At 35.5% G+C, this 16,325-nt stretch overlaps 2 protein-coding genes across 5 annotated transcripts in view; one reads left to right on the plus strand and one right to left on the minus strand.

Moving 5' to 3' along the window:
• The window catches only part of LOC129797946 (A disintegrin and metalloproteinase with thrombospondin motifs 7), a 38,891-nt gene that overhangs the window by 16,450 nt on the left and 6,116 nt on the right, over positions 1–16,325 (plus strand). For all 3 annotated transcript variants that reach the window (XM_055840835.1, XM_055840834.1, XM_055840836.1), the window contains exons 4-11: positions 2,440–2,608; positions 6,657–7,312; positions 8,040–8,153; positions 9,379–9,525; positions 13,347–13,594; positions 13,677–14,003; positions 14,078–14,459; positions 14,527–14,825. In XM_055840835.1, coding sequence (XP_055696810.1) covers positions 2,440–2,608; positions 6,657–7,312; positions 8,040–8,153; positions 9,379–9,525; positions 13,347–13,594; positions 13,677–14,003; positions 14,078–14,459; positions 14,527–14,825 — 2,342 coding nt within the window. The remainder of the gene's footprint in view (positions 1–2,439; positions 2,609–6,656; positions 7,313–8,039; positions 8,154–9,378; positions 9,526–13,346; positions 13,595–13,676; positions 14,004–14,077; positions 14,460–14,526; positions 14,826–16,325) is intronic.
• Positions 1–16,325, minus strand: part of LOC129797947 (dual specificity protein phosphatase CDC14AB) — a 48,915-nt gene that overhangs the window by 7,008 nt on the left and 25,582 nt on the right. The gene's annotated exons all lie outside the window — the stretch shown is intronic.

Consider the following 16,325-nt stretch of genomic DNA (forward strand, 5'->3'; position numbering starts at 1 on the left):
TAGTATCTACACACACTAGTAGCAATTTTCGTCAAAAATTTCTTTTTTTTTAAATTCTGACGTTTCTGCCTACAAGGATAGGGGAAATTTTCTTTAAAAACGCATTTTTTAAAGAAATTTCTCATAGTATGTAGAAGAGGCCTTATGGGAAATTATGTACATATTTGACAGTTTTCCCACAGAAGCGTAGGCAATTTGCTTTAATATGGATATAAATTTCTCTAGTGTGTATAGAGCTCATAACGCAATGTAATTTAGATAAGTTTACAAATACAAAACAATAGTGGATTTATAGCTACAGCTGGGTTCACCTTACTTTAGAAATATACAAAAAACTAACGTTTTCAATATTGGCTCACTCCCTTCTTCACTTCCTCCTACAGATTTCATTATTATTATTAATCGTGTCGTATTAAAATTTTACACCATTTTTATAGAGAAAATTGATAAGTATTTAAAACTTGATTACCGTAGATTCAGGTGCCTTTTCCACCCTTCTGTTCGTAAAGTTTTTAATTAATTCTATTACTTAAGGATGGTCTTTTACCGATCCGATCTACTATGTTCGATCGAAAGAGCAATAAAATTAGTTGCCATTTAGGATTCTGAAACTTTCGGGAACTAGGCTAAATTCTAATTCGAACACCGCTCTAGGTTCTATTTGAGTCATTTATGTCTACCCAACAAACGCAACCAACCTTAGATACTCTAATTCTTTTAAAAACTGGCTAAACTACAAAACGTCTTTAGCAGCCGCTTTTTTGACACTTTCTAGTGTCAGCAGTCAGCACTTTTCTTCTTAAAAATATTAATTCTCTGTCTTGAGAATTTAGAACAGTGACATAAAATGTGATTCACAATTTCCAGACTCTCTCCACAACCCCTACAAGCCGAAGTAACGTCTACACCCAACTTTTGCAATATATGAATTTAGCCAGTGTCCTGTGCAAATTCCTATATTTACCTTCAAGTTCCACCTATTAGGATTTAACAGGAGTCAAAATCTATTTAAATCTAATCCATCTATTACGGATTTCACGAAACTACAGCCTTTTACTTTATTCCAAAGTGCTATATGCTCTATTCTTGTAATATATACTAAGTAATCTTTCCGTAATTCTTTTTCAACTCCAAAGACTGGTTCAGACGGTACCAGGGTCCTGGTCAAAATCTCGAAAGTCAAAATCCCGAAAGCCAAAATCCAGAATTCTTAAAAGTGTCATAGCTACTCCCACGATTGCACCGGCGTTTGCTGGAGGCAAAGGGAAATCTTCTGTGTCTTGGGAAATTATTCTGAACATTTTCCTCCATAAAATTTTATCCCTTTCACGATTTTGAACATTCGGGATTTTGGCTGCTACCTCCGAAAAATATACTCCATATAATTATTTTCTTCACTATTAATTTTATTCCATTAGAATACAATTTTTGCTTTAGAAAAAAACGAAAAATGCAATATTTAAAGGCTGACAAACTTCCCGTACCTTGAATATAGTACGGTTAAATTAATAATCGTTTATTAGTTCCGGGCGAGCTAGGATCAGGGACAAGTGTAACCTATTTTTGGGAGAGGCATCGAGTCGCGTCGCGACCTCAGCTATATCGTAATTAAATTTATAAAATATTTAAGGTAGAACTATTTAAAATTTCACTGAAATCGGAAATGATAATTTTTAGTTATTCGACATTGAAATTTTGGAAATAAATATATTTTTGTAAGGCCTCTAGCAGTTTCGCACAAACTTGAGATACTCTGAAGAGTTGTAGTATTTTTCGTAAGTTTTAATGACTGTCCATGATGATTATCTTCTGTTATTAATATTAAAAAGAAATACGCCTATTTAAATATTTCTTCTTGAACGCTCATTTTTTCAGTTAAAAAAAGGGGATTCTTTCTTTTGTTTTTTATTTGATTGAAACACCTAAAGTCTAGACGATATACTCCTCAGGTTCTAACAGTAACAGGAAAAAGGCAATTTTTAGTAAATAGGCGAAACTGGGGCACCACCAAACACGGGGTACCATTAAACACTGCGATTCTTTGATCAGATATTTGACTTCAGAAGACAGGACTTATAGAAATTTATAGGCATTATAGGGATACTTGTCCATTGAAGAAATGGTCGAGATAGTCCAAGTAGTTTAGAAATAAAAATTAGTGTTTGGTGCTACCCCGTGTTTGGTGGTGCCCTAGTTTTCCCTATACTAGATTCCTTAACTTCCTTAAAGGGCTAAATACTTTTATAGTTTTTTAAGCATTTTTAATTGAGACGCTCAGAGCAGAAGTGGTCTCCTTTGCATGCATTTCCCTATTAAAACAGTCCACTTCTGCTCTGAGCGTCTCAATTATCTCTAGCCTGGTTAAATTTATTTAAATTTCTTAATCAATAAAGTTTAATTTCCATAACTATTTCTTTTTGAACTTGTCTCACAATGCAGACCATCCCATGAATCCTTCATAGCGCCCCTAATGGTTGTGGAGCGTCACAAAAGAGACACAAAAATCCGGAAAAAGTACAAACACAGCAATACAAGTTCTTGCTTCTATCAGGGACAGATAAGAGGACACCATCGATCAAAAGTAGCCCTTTCGTCATGCAACGGAATCGTAAGTCAGCAAAATATTATTTATTGTATTATAGAGAGGATAATGCTAAGGAGAGGATATAAAGAGGTGTGGTCTTCTTTTCATCAGAAACAATTTGTATACAATTGCAAACGATTATCTCCTAGAAGTAATAGCATGCAATTGTGTAAACAAATAGCTTTTCGAAGTTGTGTGCATTGCAAAAAAAAAAAAAACTACAAGTGAGGAATTGCAATTTGGAGGCTGAGACGATAATCTTTGAAAAATTGAAATTACGCGAGATCGTGCGCGACGAAGTTTGTTGGCTAAATGCGTTCTGATCACCACATTGCACTCACGCAAAAAGCAATGTATCGTATAATGGTGGAAATAAATTAAAAAAAAAAGGCAATTGTGTGACGCTAATTTACATCTTAATTACGAATCCGCTTTCGTGAAAATGAAATAGTAATGTATATTTGTTTGAGGGGGGCAAAATAGTCAAGTACCATAAATTAATTGATCGCCAACTTCTCAGAAAGATCATGCTCAACACAACAAAATCAGACTAAGTGCATTAAATGTTGGTGGGTAAATAAATGTGGCAAGTTAATTGCAATATAATTGCACATTGCAATTATGATCTTTCACATAATGTCGCGATATTTGTTATACTTTTAACTCTATATTGCCTATCTCGTATGCAACATATTTTACGGAATTACTATTTTGCGAATGTGGTTTTGAGTGAAAATGCCTATATTGCTTGTGACGCCAACACCATTAAATCCGCCTTTGCTAATTCATTCATTAAATTCAATAATTAATTCTGAGATATATGTATCTCCTCAATGGGAGAGTAGCTCTTGCGCGCTCTCTTGTGCGACAGGTTGACCCACACAGAGAACCAACTCATTCACCGGCAATATTGAAATGCAATCCTTTTTCTTTTCTTCATTCACGCAAAACACCATCATTCGATGTGAAACTTTATGTTTCCCTCATCTCAATATTTTTCAACAGATATTAGACATAGATTAGAGTCTTGAGACATTTGTGAGTTGAGTGGTGACAAAAAAAAATTCACCGTTTTCAGCAGAATTCTCTCGACAATTTGTATCAAATTCGCGCAACATTATAAAGTTACTTCACCATCTCGATCAAAGTGATTTTCACACGGTACTCTTTTAGGAGATTTATCCACCAACCAAAGGGTTTATCGCGATCATCAGCAGTATTAAACCAAAAAGGACATTTTCATGACACCGGGAATTTCTATCTAATGATATTTCTCTGAATTCTACATTAAAAAAAAGAAACTCTCCTGCGAAACCCACACTGACCACAATTTTTTAAAGAATGTTCCACAGAAAAATACTTCTAATTAAAATTAATATACATTCGTTGGAGTTTTATGTCGGTTAAAGAAGCAAAATAAAAAAAAACATACTAATTTATTGTCTGGATCATATGAACAACTAGTATAGAGCATTTTTGGCCTGGTTAGTAACTTACGGTGATCTAATGACGAGCTGGGGAAAGGCACGAGTTTGCTATAAAACTTTGATTCACTGCACAATAAATAACAATGCCAAAAAAGATCGAGAGCAAAAGGAATGGTGATGATTTATTTTTTCCCGTGTCATTCTCAAAAAGTTCATTTATATGAAATAGTTCTTTGTGAGCCACACAGGGGGATGAAAAGGTATGATAAATATCATTTTTGGAAAAAAAATATTTAAAAAAAATATTGAAATATTCTAAATAATATAAAAAAAGGGGTGGCAAAGCGTCCCAGGCTTTGCGAAGTGCTCGATTCGAGACTGATGTTATACTTCAAAAGTACTTTCGAATCATTTATCGTTTACTATAGTTCTCAACAGATTTGAATAGATTCATAAATTACTCAAAACATAGCCTAAGATAACTTAGCAGTAATATAATTGAATTTCGGATAGAAATTAGTTATCGGTTATGAACCAGTTCATTATTGGTTCATAACCGATTGGAATCGGTTCAAACATCACAGAAATTCCAAGACCTGTCCAACGAACACAAAGATGAACCACTTCGGTTGAGAAATACACTCTCTAGACCCATTTAAACCTTTGACATTAAAAAAAGCCGTTATTAGGAATGATTCACGGTATTTTCGTATTCACGGTATGTTCTCCTGGATAATCTCTAAAATATATCCAAAAATCAATAAAAATCGAGAGACGTGTTTTCGGGGAATCCCAAAAAACATGATGTAGCAAGATTGCTTATGGTCCACACTAAAACATGGTGGAACGCTCTTTATCGCTTGCGTCCGGGAGTGAGCCCCATTGTTTATTCCAAGAGAGTCACGATTCTGGTGTCCTCATCGCTTCACTTGGTGAAGACCAACTGAGGAGCCGATTCGATTGGGCCCTCGGAATAACTCGTCGATCACTCACACTCCATCTTGCTAACTATAGCGATATCGTAACATGAGCTTAGCAGCCGTTATAGCACGCCTCAGAGTTACCACCGCAGCTGAACAGTGATTGGTACCATTTACTTATAAGAGTCTTCGTCAGGACGGACTTTCTCCCTCCAAATCCTCTAGAATCAACAGTCTTAGGGCCTAAATAGATTCAGGCTGATCCTCGAGAATATTTAGCCTGTGGAATTGGCAGTAAAGGATTAGGGTAAAGGAAATCTATGCAAAGGACTTCTAACCGATGACCCTAAGCCCTCAGTGTATAACAGTTTAGAATTTATATTTACTGTCAAATTTTACAGACTAAATATTCTCGAGTATCAACATGAGTCTATTCGGGCCCTTACTACAACGGTTTTGGAGGATAATGAAAGGGGTGAAGGAAAATTAGGAATATGTTAATGATCCTTGGGTTTACCTGTGGGGGAGTCCTTCGCAGATCCCAAGTCTCTATCTCTAACCGTTTGGCCTCTAAAGTTTTCGACGGTCAGACGAATCAAACGAACAGACAGGCAAACACAGTGAGATATTTCTCAGATCTCTCCTGAAACGCGAAGATATGGTCAGAAAAGTGGTCACCGGGAAGTAGAAAGTGAAAATTTTGAGGGAGGACTCAGTTCTAGATCTTTGATGTTTTCGAAGTCTATATAACAGCGTTTTAAACAATCGATTTGGTCGATTAGAAAAAACATTCTTAAATTAAATATTTTTGATTGTATTTGGTTTTTCATTGAATAAAAAAAGTCGTTAACCTTTTCATATGGTTTGGGAATATACCAGTAACTGCTGAAAATAATTATTATTAATCGTGTCGAACTGCTGAAAATAATAAATAATAATTTGCCGATCTTATCGTTTACTATCTGTCGAGATTAGGTCCTTGGACCATACAAGTAAAAATTGTAAAGAATCTCAGTTAAATTAATAATAAATGAAATACAGTACGCCTCCATTAGTGTCAACGAATCTTTTGCTAAACACGTTAAAAGCTATCTCAGGGTCTTTGTCCCTAGAATTCTACATACAGTGCACGCTCTCTAATCCGGATTGGCGTAATCCGGACGAGTTATCCACGGTTACATTTAAAATAATTTTGAAGTCATGAATCAGCAATGATTCATGATTCAGCAATGAATCCTGAGTGAGTGATGTTTTTGTTTAATAAATTAAGTATAATGCCCAGCGCAAATAACTTATGTTTGTAAACATGTTTTCAAAATTTCCCATGAGAATGAGCGAGATGACTAGATCTAGATCTCACTCACTCTCATTGAAATGTCCAAAAACATGTTTACAAAACAAAAGTCATTGTGCGCTGGGCATAATAGCATAGAATTTTCTATTTATGTCTTTTTAATTTTCTTTAAAACTTTTATTCTAATTCTACAAAAAAAACTTGTATTGTATTTCCGAGAAGTTGAACAAATTCAAAAAATCCATCCGGATTACGAAGCGGACATCTGTCATATTGTCTCCCAGTCATCCGAATAACGAAGCGGGCACTGTATTTTTTTCAATAGTGTTTAAATTGTTTATATGTTAACACCATTGACACTATTGAAGTCGTACTGTATTAACAATCAAAATTAAACAAAATTGAATGAAAATTTCTTTGCTCTACTTCAGACAGGTTTTGTTGCTACGAAAGACAAGGGATTTTACTGGGTGGAGCCATCTAAGCGTCACAAACCCCACCACCGTTTAGGTCATCCTCACGTTGTATTTAAGACGCAGGATGTTGATCCACACAGTGCGTCCGTTCCGCCCAAACGACGCCGAAAGCACAGACGTCGGCGGACTAGTACGTGCGGCACGAAGGAACCAAAACGAAAATCAGAAACGCGAATTGAGTGGCAACCCCAGGGAAAAGTATTTGTCCAGGGAGGACGTCGAACACGGGCTCGTAATTTGCGTCGGACAAAACGTTCTGTGAGTACGCCCCATCATGTGGAGGCTCTGGTGGTGGCGGATTCTACAATGATGGCCTTCCATGAGCACGGAGATGTGCAAATATACTTGCTGACTATTATGAATATGGTGTCATCTCTGTACAAAGATCACACCATTGGTAATTTAGTGCACATTGTTGTAGTTAAGATCCTCATGTTGGACGACGAAGATGTTGCCGAAGACCTAAATGTATCACACGCGGCAGAAGCTACTTTATCTAACTTCTGTCGTTGGCAACGCAAACTCAATCCTAAGGATGATAACGATCCTCATCATCATGATGTGGCTATTCTTGTAACAAGGAAGGACATTTGCTCTCACAGCGGTTGCATGTGAGTATCCTCAAAATCATTACAGAAAAGATTTACAAAAATTGAATTTGGGGAAAAAGTAATATTTGACCCTGAAAACTCGTTATTAAGAATGATACAAGATTTTAGTTTGCTTTAGTTTTAGTTTCTTATAAAGGAAGGAATATTGAACAAACTACTATTTATTCAGAGTATTTAACTCCTTCCCTATTCACTGAAATGTTCTTGTATATGAAAGAATTGTCCGCTATCTTGAAAATAATTTAGCTGGCCTTTTAATAGTTTAATTAATTGCATTCCTAACTGAAGTTGGGCTTCAAACGCCACTGCTCCCATCCTCAGCAGAGTGATCTATTTAGTTGATTTTGTTATAACTTTCTCTCCCGAAGTTTACGCTTAAGTGTTAAACTCTTTGAAAGCATAGAGTTGAGGAAATTTTCGAAGTATCACCGCCTGGGAAACTTTTCCTTGATAACTTAAGTGATTCTTCTGGATTGATCTCCAATGAACTTCCATTTTTTAATTAATGTAAAACTGTCCATGGCGATTAATGCTCTCATTCTTCATTGATTTGATTAACAGTCAGTGTGTATAGGGTTCAGGGCTTCTTAGAAGATCTCAGAAAAAGATCAAAGAGCCAGATTGTAATCACAATGTCTCTACCGTACAACAAAAATGCATTCAATGAAGCACAAATTAACCATTTTTTAGGTCAGCGCAAATAAATGGATTTTTCTGATAATTTCAGGACATTGGGAGTTGCAAATGTCGGCGGAATGTGCAGAATGGACAAATCTTGTAGTGTCAATGAAGACAATGGAATCACATTAGCACACACAATCACCCATGAATTGGGTCACAAGTGAGTTTCCTTGTTTGATGTTGAATTGATGTCTTTCATTATCCGGCAAATTGAAATGTGTTGCAGAGGCGATAAAAAAGGCACTCCATACACCGGAATACCGAGGCGGAAGAGTGAAATCGCCAGTTTATGTTTTTATTTTATTTTAGTCTTTTTCGTGAATTAATTTAGCGTTATCGAGGGTGTGTTTTATCCATAATTCTTTCCGTATGGAATATATCTCAATGGAAAATATAATCAAAAGTCACTTGACAATTAATCAACTGCCAGACAATAAATTAGTGTTGCTCAACTAATTAAACTGTCGTCTGGAGATCGCGTTTCGCCCACGGAAATAAAATAGAGAAGCTGTTTTGTACAATTATTAACAATATAATTTACTATTTATTTACACAAATTGTGCCTACTTGCAATACGATATATCCAATCACTTGCGATCTCACAAGATTTTGCTGATAAAATATACTGATTTTCTTGTGCGATTGTGTGCGTGTTAAGTAAATTTATTGGTCGAGCATTTGATGATCATCTTGCCTCTTTGGTTGTTTTCATTCCTGGTAATGTAGACAATGTTTGGCTGTGTGTTTTTCTTTACACAGACAATTTTGGCATCGGATATCTGATCAGCCGACTTGTCTGATTGATTGATTGATTGAATGATTTATTAGGTGAGTAATTACAGAATGTAGCATGCAAACCGGTTGCGGTACGATCAACTGGAGAATATCACTTTGAATGAATTGAAGAAAATCAATCGAGAGTGCATAATGAGTTATTGTAATGTAAATTGGCATATGTATGCGTCTCATTAGATACCACTAGAGAGTACTTCATTCTTAAGTTTTATATTACATTGTGACAAAGATGAATATATTGTATAGTGTTCATTTGCGTCTATCCCAGAGACTTGCAATTATTTATGCCAAAATGATCATCACGTCCTCTCATAGAATTACTCACATTTGTGCGAAAGAGACAACGTTTTCTCATTTAAATTACAAATGCAAAATTGATTTTGAACTTTGCTGCAATTTTCTTACAATTTCCGTTATATACACTTCAATTCATCATCTCTCGCGTACCACCCGTTCAATCACACCGTAAAACCATAAAGCAGGGACTTTGTGCCACGAAAATTAATCATGACAACACTCATTATTCAGAATTGAATGAAGAAAATGACATACAATTTTTACCCTTTTTTGTTCTTAATAAATTGTTGCAGTTTTGGCATGTATCATGATACCGAAAAGACTGGATGTGGCCACCGCATTGGGTCCATTCTACATGTTATGACACCCAGTTTTGAGGCGGACACAACACACGTGTCATGGTCAAATTGCAGTCGTCGCGATATTACACATTTTCTGGAGTGAGTAAATCTTGTAGCATAATAAATTATTCATATGTAAAGCACCCATTTATCTTAAGAGAAGCTTCATGATCTGATAAAACGATTTAATCACTTTATACTTTTTTTAAATAATTTTTAAATAAATCACTTGAACTGATATTACACTAGTTGTATGCAACTACAATGCAACTGATATACTGTGCAAGGAATTTTAGAAGATGATTAGGGGAAATGTTCATAATTTTGTCCAGTTTCTTATTTTGGACACTTTGAGGATAAAATTGGTCACTTAAAATAAATTGATTAAAATTATGGATTTTTATTCCAATATTTGATGAATAATGAATTATTTCTAAATATTTGTTTTTTTTGGAAGATTTTAACACTAAATACGTTAAATTTTGAATATGATTTGAGTTGAAATTGCTTTGATGAAAATTTAGTGTGAGCAATTGCTTACGAGAAATATGACAGAATTTCATGTTTACTTCAGTCTTATTTAGCTGTGGTGAAGTACTAACAATGTTTCTTCCCTTTTTTTAAGTGATATTATTAAATATTCATTGAAAATTGTGTTGATTCACGTTAGTGGTGATTTGTAAATTTGACCTGAAGTGAGATTTGCCTTGTCAATGAGATTTTTCGTGTGAAAAATGGGAAATTTTTTAAGATATTTACCAATGAGGTGTTACTCCTCATTCTGGACAGGTGTTTTTCTTACGAAATTTCGTGAAGTTTTAGCTTTTGTGATGACTAGGTTAGACAAATGCCTGGAGAAACAAAGGAGCATCATCTCTACGAAGCAGATGTTGCGAGAAATGCCTTGAAAGGCTCCCGGAAAGGCCAAGGAATGAGCGAATCCGCGCGTACTTGGAGTACCGAAGTCAACTAACTTTAATGAATTTCCGAGCTTTTTGTGACATTCTGTGTTTCCCTTACATGAACAGGAAGAGGACTTGGTAAGATTGGTTCATGAAATGAAGAACAATGGGCATCCTGTTGAGGCGGATTAGCTATTCAAATTTACAGCCATGTTGTCCAAATTAATAACCAAGTTGTCCAAAATAAGAGTAAAATTCACCTCTACATATCAATTCATTTTTAAACGTATTATAACTAATTTTAGTAAAAATAAGACGATAAATAAGCTTGCTAAGTTTCTAAACAACCCTTCTGAAAAGAGAGTAACAAAAAAATCAATTAGTATTGAAAATATCGCACTTCAAACTTGAAAGATCGATGCTTATAAGCAGACTGGACAAAATTATGAGCCTTTACCCTATTTCCTCAAAAATAACTTAGATTCATTAAAGGAATATGGGAAAAATATGAAATGTTCGAAGCCACAGTGTGTGCGATGTTTGAACGTCCTCCCCTATTTTTTTTACTCCACCGATTTAGGTACTTGATGTATTGCTTCTTACTGCAGCATCATACTAACACAGTAAAAAATTGTGTAGGACAAATTGCGCAATCTTACAAGAAATATGGTTAGAGATCGTTAAATTTTTATATTTTATGTCTGGCCAGAGTCATATACTAGGCTATATCGCTCATTTTTTCTGGTTTATTTATTTCAATACATTTTTATTACATATGGTAAAAACATTTAAGGAGTTTGTAAGGGAGGAATCCCTTAAGGCAATTGCATGGATGAGCGCCTTCCTGCTAGAGGGTTTTCCAGAAGCGTCAGCGTTCCTCTTAACCCTCTTAACGATCTGTCCTGTACGATACAGCATGAACTAACTCTAAATAGTAAACCCATATCTAATATACCCCTCCTGAAGGGGCAACACGCAGACTAATGCCCTAGACACCCTTACGACTTATGCCCAACGCACAATAACTTTTGTTTGTAAATATGTTTTCAAAGTTTCCTATGAGAGTGAGCGAGATGACAAGATTTAGATCTCAATCAGTTTCATTGAAATGTCAAAAACATGTTTACACAACAAAAATTATTGTGCGTTGGGCATTAAGCTGAGAGACGGCTTAACGTAAACATGACAATATAAACAAAATTCACCAAATTCTCATCAGTTTCCCATTTAACTATGATGTTTCTTGGCTTAAGTCGAGAGACGGATTAGTAAGAAACTGATGGAAATGTAATCTGATTATTATTTTGATTACAATTACACTAAGTCATCTCTCGGCTTAAGTCGTAAGTGCGTCTAGGGCATAACACTAGGAACGCTCTTAGGAGAAATCGGCGCCATTCTGAGAAAAATATGTGATATCCAGTCAATTCAAATTCCAACGGAGAAATTTAACCGTTGGGAAGAAGTTAGTGCTAACACACATTGTAGACATGCATCTGCCCTGAAAGATTCCTTGAGGAGACCAAGGCTTATCGCAGCCAATTGCCTGGCAGCAACCCAGCTCTGTATTCCCATCCAAACACTTCCAGGCTATGTTACCGACTAACTGACAGTGTCTCCTATCAACCAATCCCCCACACGGCTGACAACAGAATTATGAATTTTCCGCGAACAGGGAAGGGAATTCTCCAACCAGGCTTTATTAATTTTGTTATCATGTGGAAAATCTCGACTAAAATATGACAATCCTCTCTTGATGACGTCTGATCTCTGATCTTTTGCATAGAGTAGGATTTGATTTGGCAACAGTTAAAGTCGTCACAAAGTTCACGTCGTCCAAAACCCTTACTACGCTTACCCATTACCCCACCAGACTTCCAAATCCTTAAATTACTATCATATTAGTAATACAATATCAGCATATTTTACTACTCGAACTCAAAGAGAGCGCAGTAAATAATACGCTCTTTTTCAACTTGTCTCTGTTCTGGAGCTTAAACGGTTAAAGATATTGATTTCGGTCTTCAGCGACCCCTCTAAAAAACATCCCCTAACAAGTTATTTTAGCGAAACCACCTCTCTCACTCTCCAACTCCTCCAACTTCACACTTCATAGTTTATCTCAAAATTGGCCCTATCGATTTCATTCATTTTCTGTTATATTATACAGAATGTTATATATAACATAATATGTTATATACAGGGGTCCCGGTTAAAATCTCTGAAGTCAAAATTCTCAAAGTCAAAATCATGAAAGCCGATATCCCGAATGTCAAAATCCCTCATTCTTAAAAGTTTTATAGCTAGCCAGAGTTGTACTTGGGTTTGCTGGCGACAAAGGGAAATTTTCTCTTTTGGAGAATTATTTTGACTTTAGGGATTTTGCTTTCGGGATTTTGGCTACCACAGGTTGTATATAGCTAACCCAGGTAAACATTTCGTCTAAGAACACCTATAACCGGAAAATTCGCCATTTTGAATTTTTGAAGGCCAAAGTTTAACCACCCTAGGGGGTTTATTTCTCAACCTATTTGATCATATTTGGATTTTTTGCAAATTCTTAAAATTCCTAACCCGGCAACATCGGTTCAAAGTTCAAGTTGTCAATAAATCGGTAAAGTATCCGTAAATGATTAACCTTTCTCGGACTTAATTTTTTAATTGTCCATATGCTCATCAAAAACATTCTAAAATGCGCACTTCTAATTTTTGATTTCGGAATACTTTTATTGTTTGTGAAGCAATTTAAACGGTAGTAAATCAGTGTTCATCAAAAAGCCATACGATAAGATAATTCACGGAGAGTTCTTTCTCTTGATTTCGAACAGTTCGCAAAGCTGGGACGCTTTACTATCTTTCTGTAAAACTTAGAATTTTATAAACAGGAATTAGATATTGGCAAACGTGTAATTAAACTTAACCAACATTTTTTTTTTAATTTGAGAAAACTCTTCAAAAGAGCTTTCTTTAGAATACTTAAAACCAATTGAGATTATGATTTCTTTCATTTAATGCTAGTCAAGGACTAGGAAGATGTCTTGATGATACACCAACTACAGAGGAATTAGAGGAACAGTATGTGTATCCTGACCTTCCTCCTGGAGCAATGTACAATGCAGATTTGCAATGTCGTCTTCAATTTAATACAACTGATGAGACTGTACGCGTTTGCTCACAAATGGACGAGATTTGCTCGCAATTGTGGTGTCAAGTGGACAATTCCTGCATCACACAGCTCAGAGCTGCTGCTCCTGGAACAGCTTGTGGTAATTTTTAAATAACAAATCCTTAAATTAACAATAGACATGCGGAAGCAATAACATTTAAACGCATTAATGCTTCCTCCAGGAAAGCACAAATGGTGTCAGGAGCAAAAATGTGTCCTGATGGAAGATCTCCCACGTCCAGTGGACGGTGGTTGGGGTAATTGGAGCGATTGGACTGAATGCTCAAGAACATGTGGAGCTGGAGTATCAATACAGATGAGAGAATGTAATAATCCTCATCCCTCAAATGGTGGAACATTTTGCATTGGCGAAAGAACGCGATACAAAACCTGCAATCTGGAAATCTGTCCAGATTCAGAACCAAGTTTTCGTGCAATCCAATGTTCGAAATTTAACAATGAAACTTTCAGGGGGAAAAATTACACTTGGCTGCCATTCTTCGATACTCGTGAGTACAGAGCATGTTTCTATATGTTTAAATTACTAATATTAATTGTGATTCATAATATCTTGTCATCGCAGAGGAGCCCTGCAAATTGTATTGCACTGACACTGATGACACTGTGATAGTACCATGGGGAGCATCGGCTGCAGATGGTACTCCATGCAATTTAGGTACAAACGATATGTGCATCTCTGGGATATGCAGGAAAGTTGGATGTGACTGGGTCGTGGATTCTGAAACTATTGAAGACCAATGCGGTGTTTGTGGCGGAAACGGTGAAACATGCACCGTTATCAAGGGAGATTTTAACAAGAGACTTAACATCTCAGAAGGATATTATCAAATAACAACAATTCCTGCTTGGTCACGCAATATTCATGTTGAAGAAGTTGGTCCTTCTAAAAACTTTTTGAGCATCGGAAAAGCAGGAACTGATGAATTTTATCTCAACGGCGACAGGTACTTATAGGATATACTTAGGATCTTGAGAACATTATCCATTTTTTAAACAAAATATTTTTCCCAGGTTGATCTACTTCTCAGGAGAATATGATATTGCTGGAGCTAAAGGACTGTATGATAGAAATGTGGAAAAGGACAAAGAAGTTCTTACAATACCCGGACCTATCAAGGAAGACATAAATCTCTATGTGCTAATGAAGGGAAAGCACAAAAACGTTGGCCTCAAATACGAATATACGCTTCCGTCTAATGCTACAGCTCCACCAATTTTCAAATGGAAATTGGGCGATTGGACAGCATGTTCCGCAACTTGCGGTGGAGGAGTTCATTTTAGGTTCCCAATATGCTATCAGGAAAACAAAGGTAGGATGATCATTTAACTAAAGTCAAACTAACTTTCTACTAACTTAGACTTTTTCGCGGGCAAGATTTCCAGATATGCACTATAATTATTATTTTTTTCTTTGGAATGGGATTATCATTCCCATTCCCTGGAATAAATAGCAATGAAGTTAATGTTCAGATACATCAAAAACCTCAATCCAAACTCAGAACATTCATTGTGAAAAATGAAAGAATCATCGGGAATCCTAAATAAATTTTAAGTCCTACCTTTGATAAACCAATTTGGGGGAATCGGATAAATTTGAATTGGGTCATGTTTCAAATAGGTTTTTTTTATTCTTTTCCAAGTATACTTAAACATCGACTATATCTTCATGGTAGTACAAAGATCCCTATAGTGCCCAATGAATTCATATACTTCTCGTCTACTAAAGTTTAATATCTTATTAACTCTTTCGTCCCTTTTGGGACTCTGAGTACCCAAAGCAGAATATGAATGTTCTGTGAAAAACAATGTTTTTAAATTATTCAGAACTGATAAAAATTCTATTCTTGTGGATGATTACAAACTATAAGGATGTCCAAATGTAAGATATTTTTTGTAGACCCTCAATTAATTCCTGAGCTTAGATATTTTTGATTAAAAAATGCTAAAATTGGCTTGCAGCATATCGTCGGTTCCGAAGAAGACTATTGTAAGTCTACTTACAATAGTATAAAAAGATGGTATCATTTGATGCAGAAACCTTAGATCTTATATCCCCACAAAATTTTATGTTGATTAAGATATTCCTGCAAAAGTTACAAAAAAAACTTAAAATCAGCGTGCCCAATTTTGCTATAATTAATTTAAAAGTAGTGTTAACTAGAAGATATTCAATGCGTAAGTATGATAAAATGGATAAAATAGTTTCAAATCTGAAAGTATACTAAATGCAGTGAAATTAATGAAAATAAATTTTAGCTGTCAAACTTTAAACCTCTTTCCTGTAAAGTTTACATTTTGGACTTACAATAGTCTTCTTCGGAACCGACGATATGCTTCGGTTCGGAAAGAGTTGAAAAAAACGTAGTGTTTGTAACTACCCGTATAGTAACTAGGGCCCCAGTTCCTCATATGGAGCTATGATTATTTTACATAATAGTAAGGTCTACCAGTACTGTTTTTAAATAGGAGAACAAAGCCCTATTTCAGAGGTTCTCCACTTGTCCATAAGTATGAGATTTTGTTTTTCTTTTTACCACGTGACTATCAAACGAGGTACAGTGCCAGTGGGGTAATTTTAAACAAAATCAAAATTCGAACTATAAAATTTCCTATTGTTTCAGGATAGCAAAACGAAAAAAATAAGATGTGTAAAAGCCCTACACACTCAAGATTGATTTTTTCCTAAAGCTCAAACTTAAATATACTGCTCAAAATTTCTATATTATACCCTACCCCTATGCAAATTATTTCCACTATTTTAAAGATTCAAAACTTGGTAATTCAAAGACGATATAATTAAAAGGGTAAAT

This window comes from Phlebotomus papatasi, chromosome 1, assembly GCF_024763615.1.
Source record: "Phlebotomus papatasi isolate M1 chromosome 1, Ppap_2.1, whole genome shotgun sequence".
Classification (NCBI taxonomy): Eukaryota; Metazoa; Arthropoda; class Insecta; order Diptera; family Psychodidae; genus Phlebotomus; species Phlebotomus papatasi.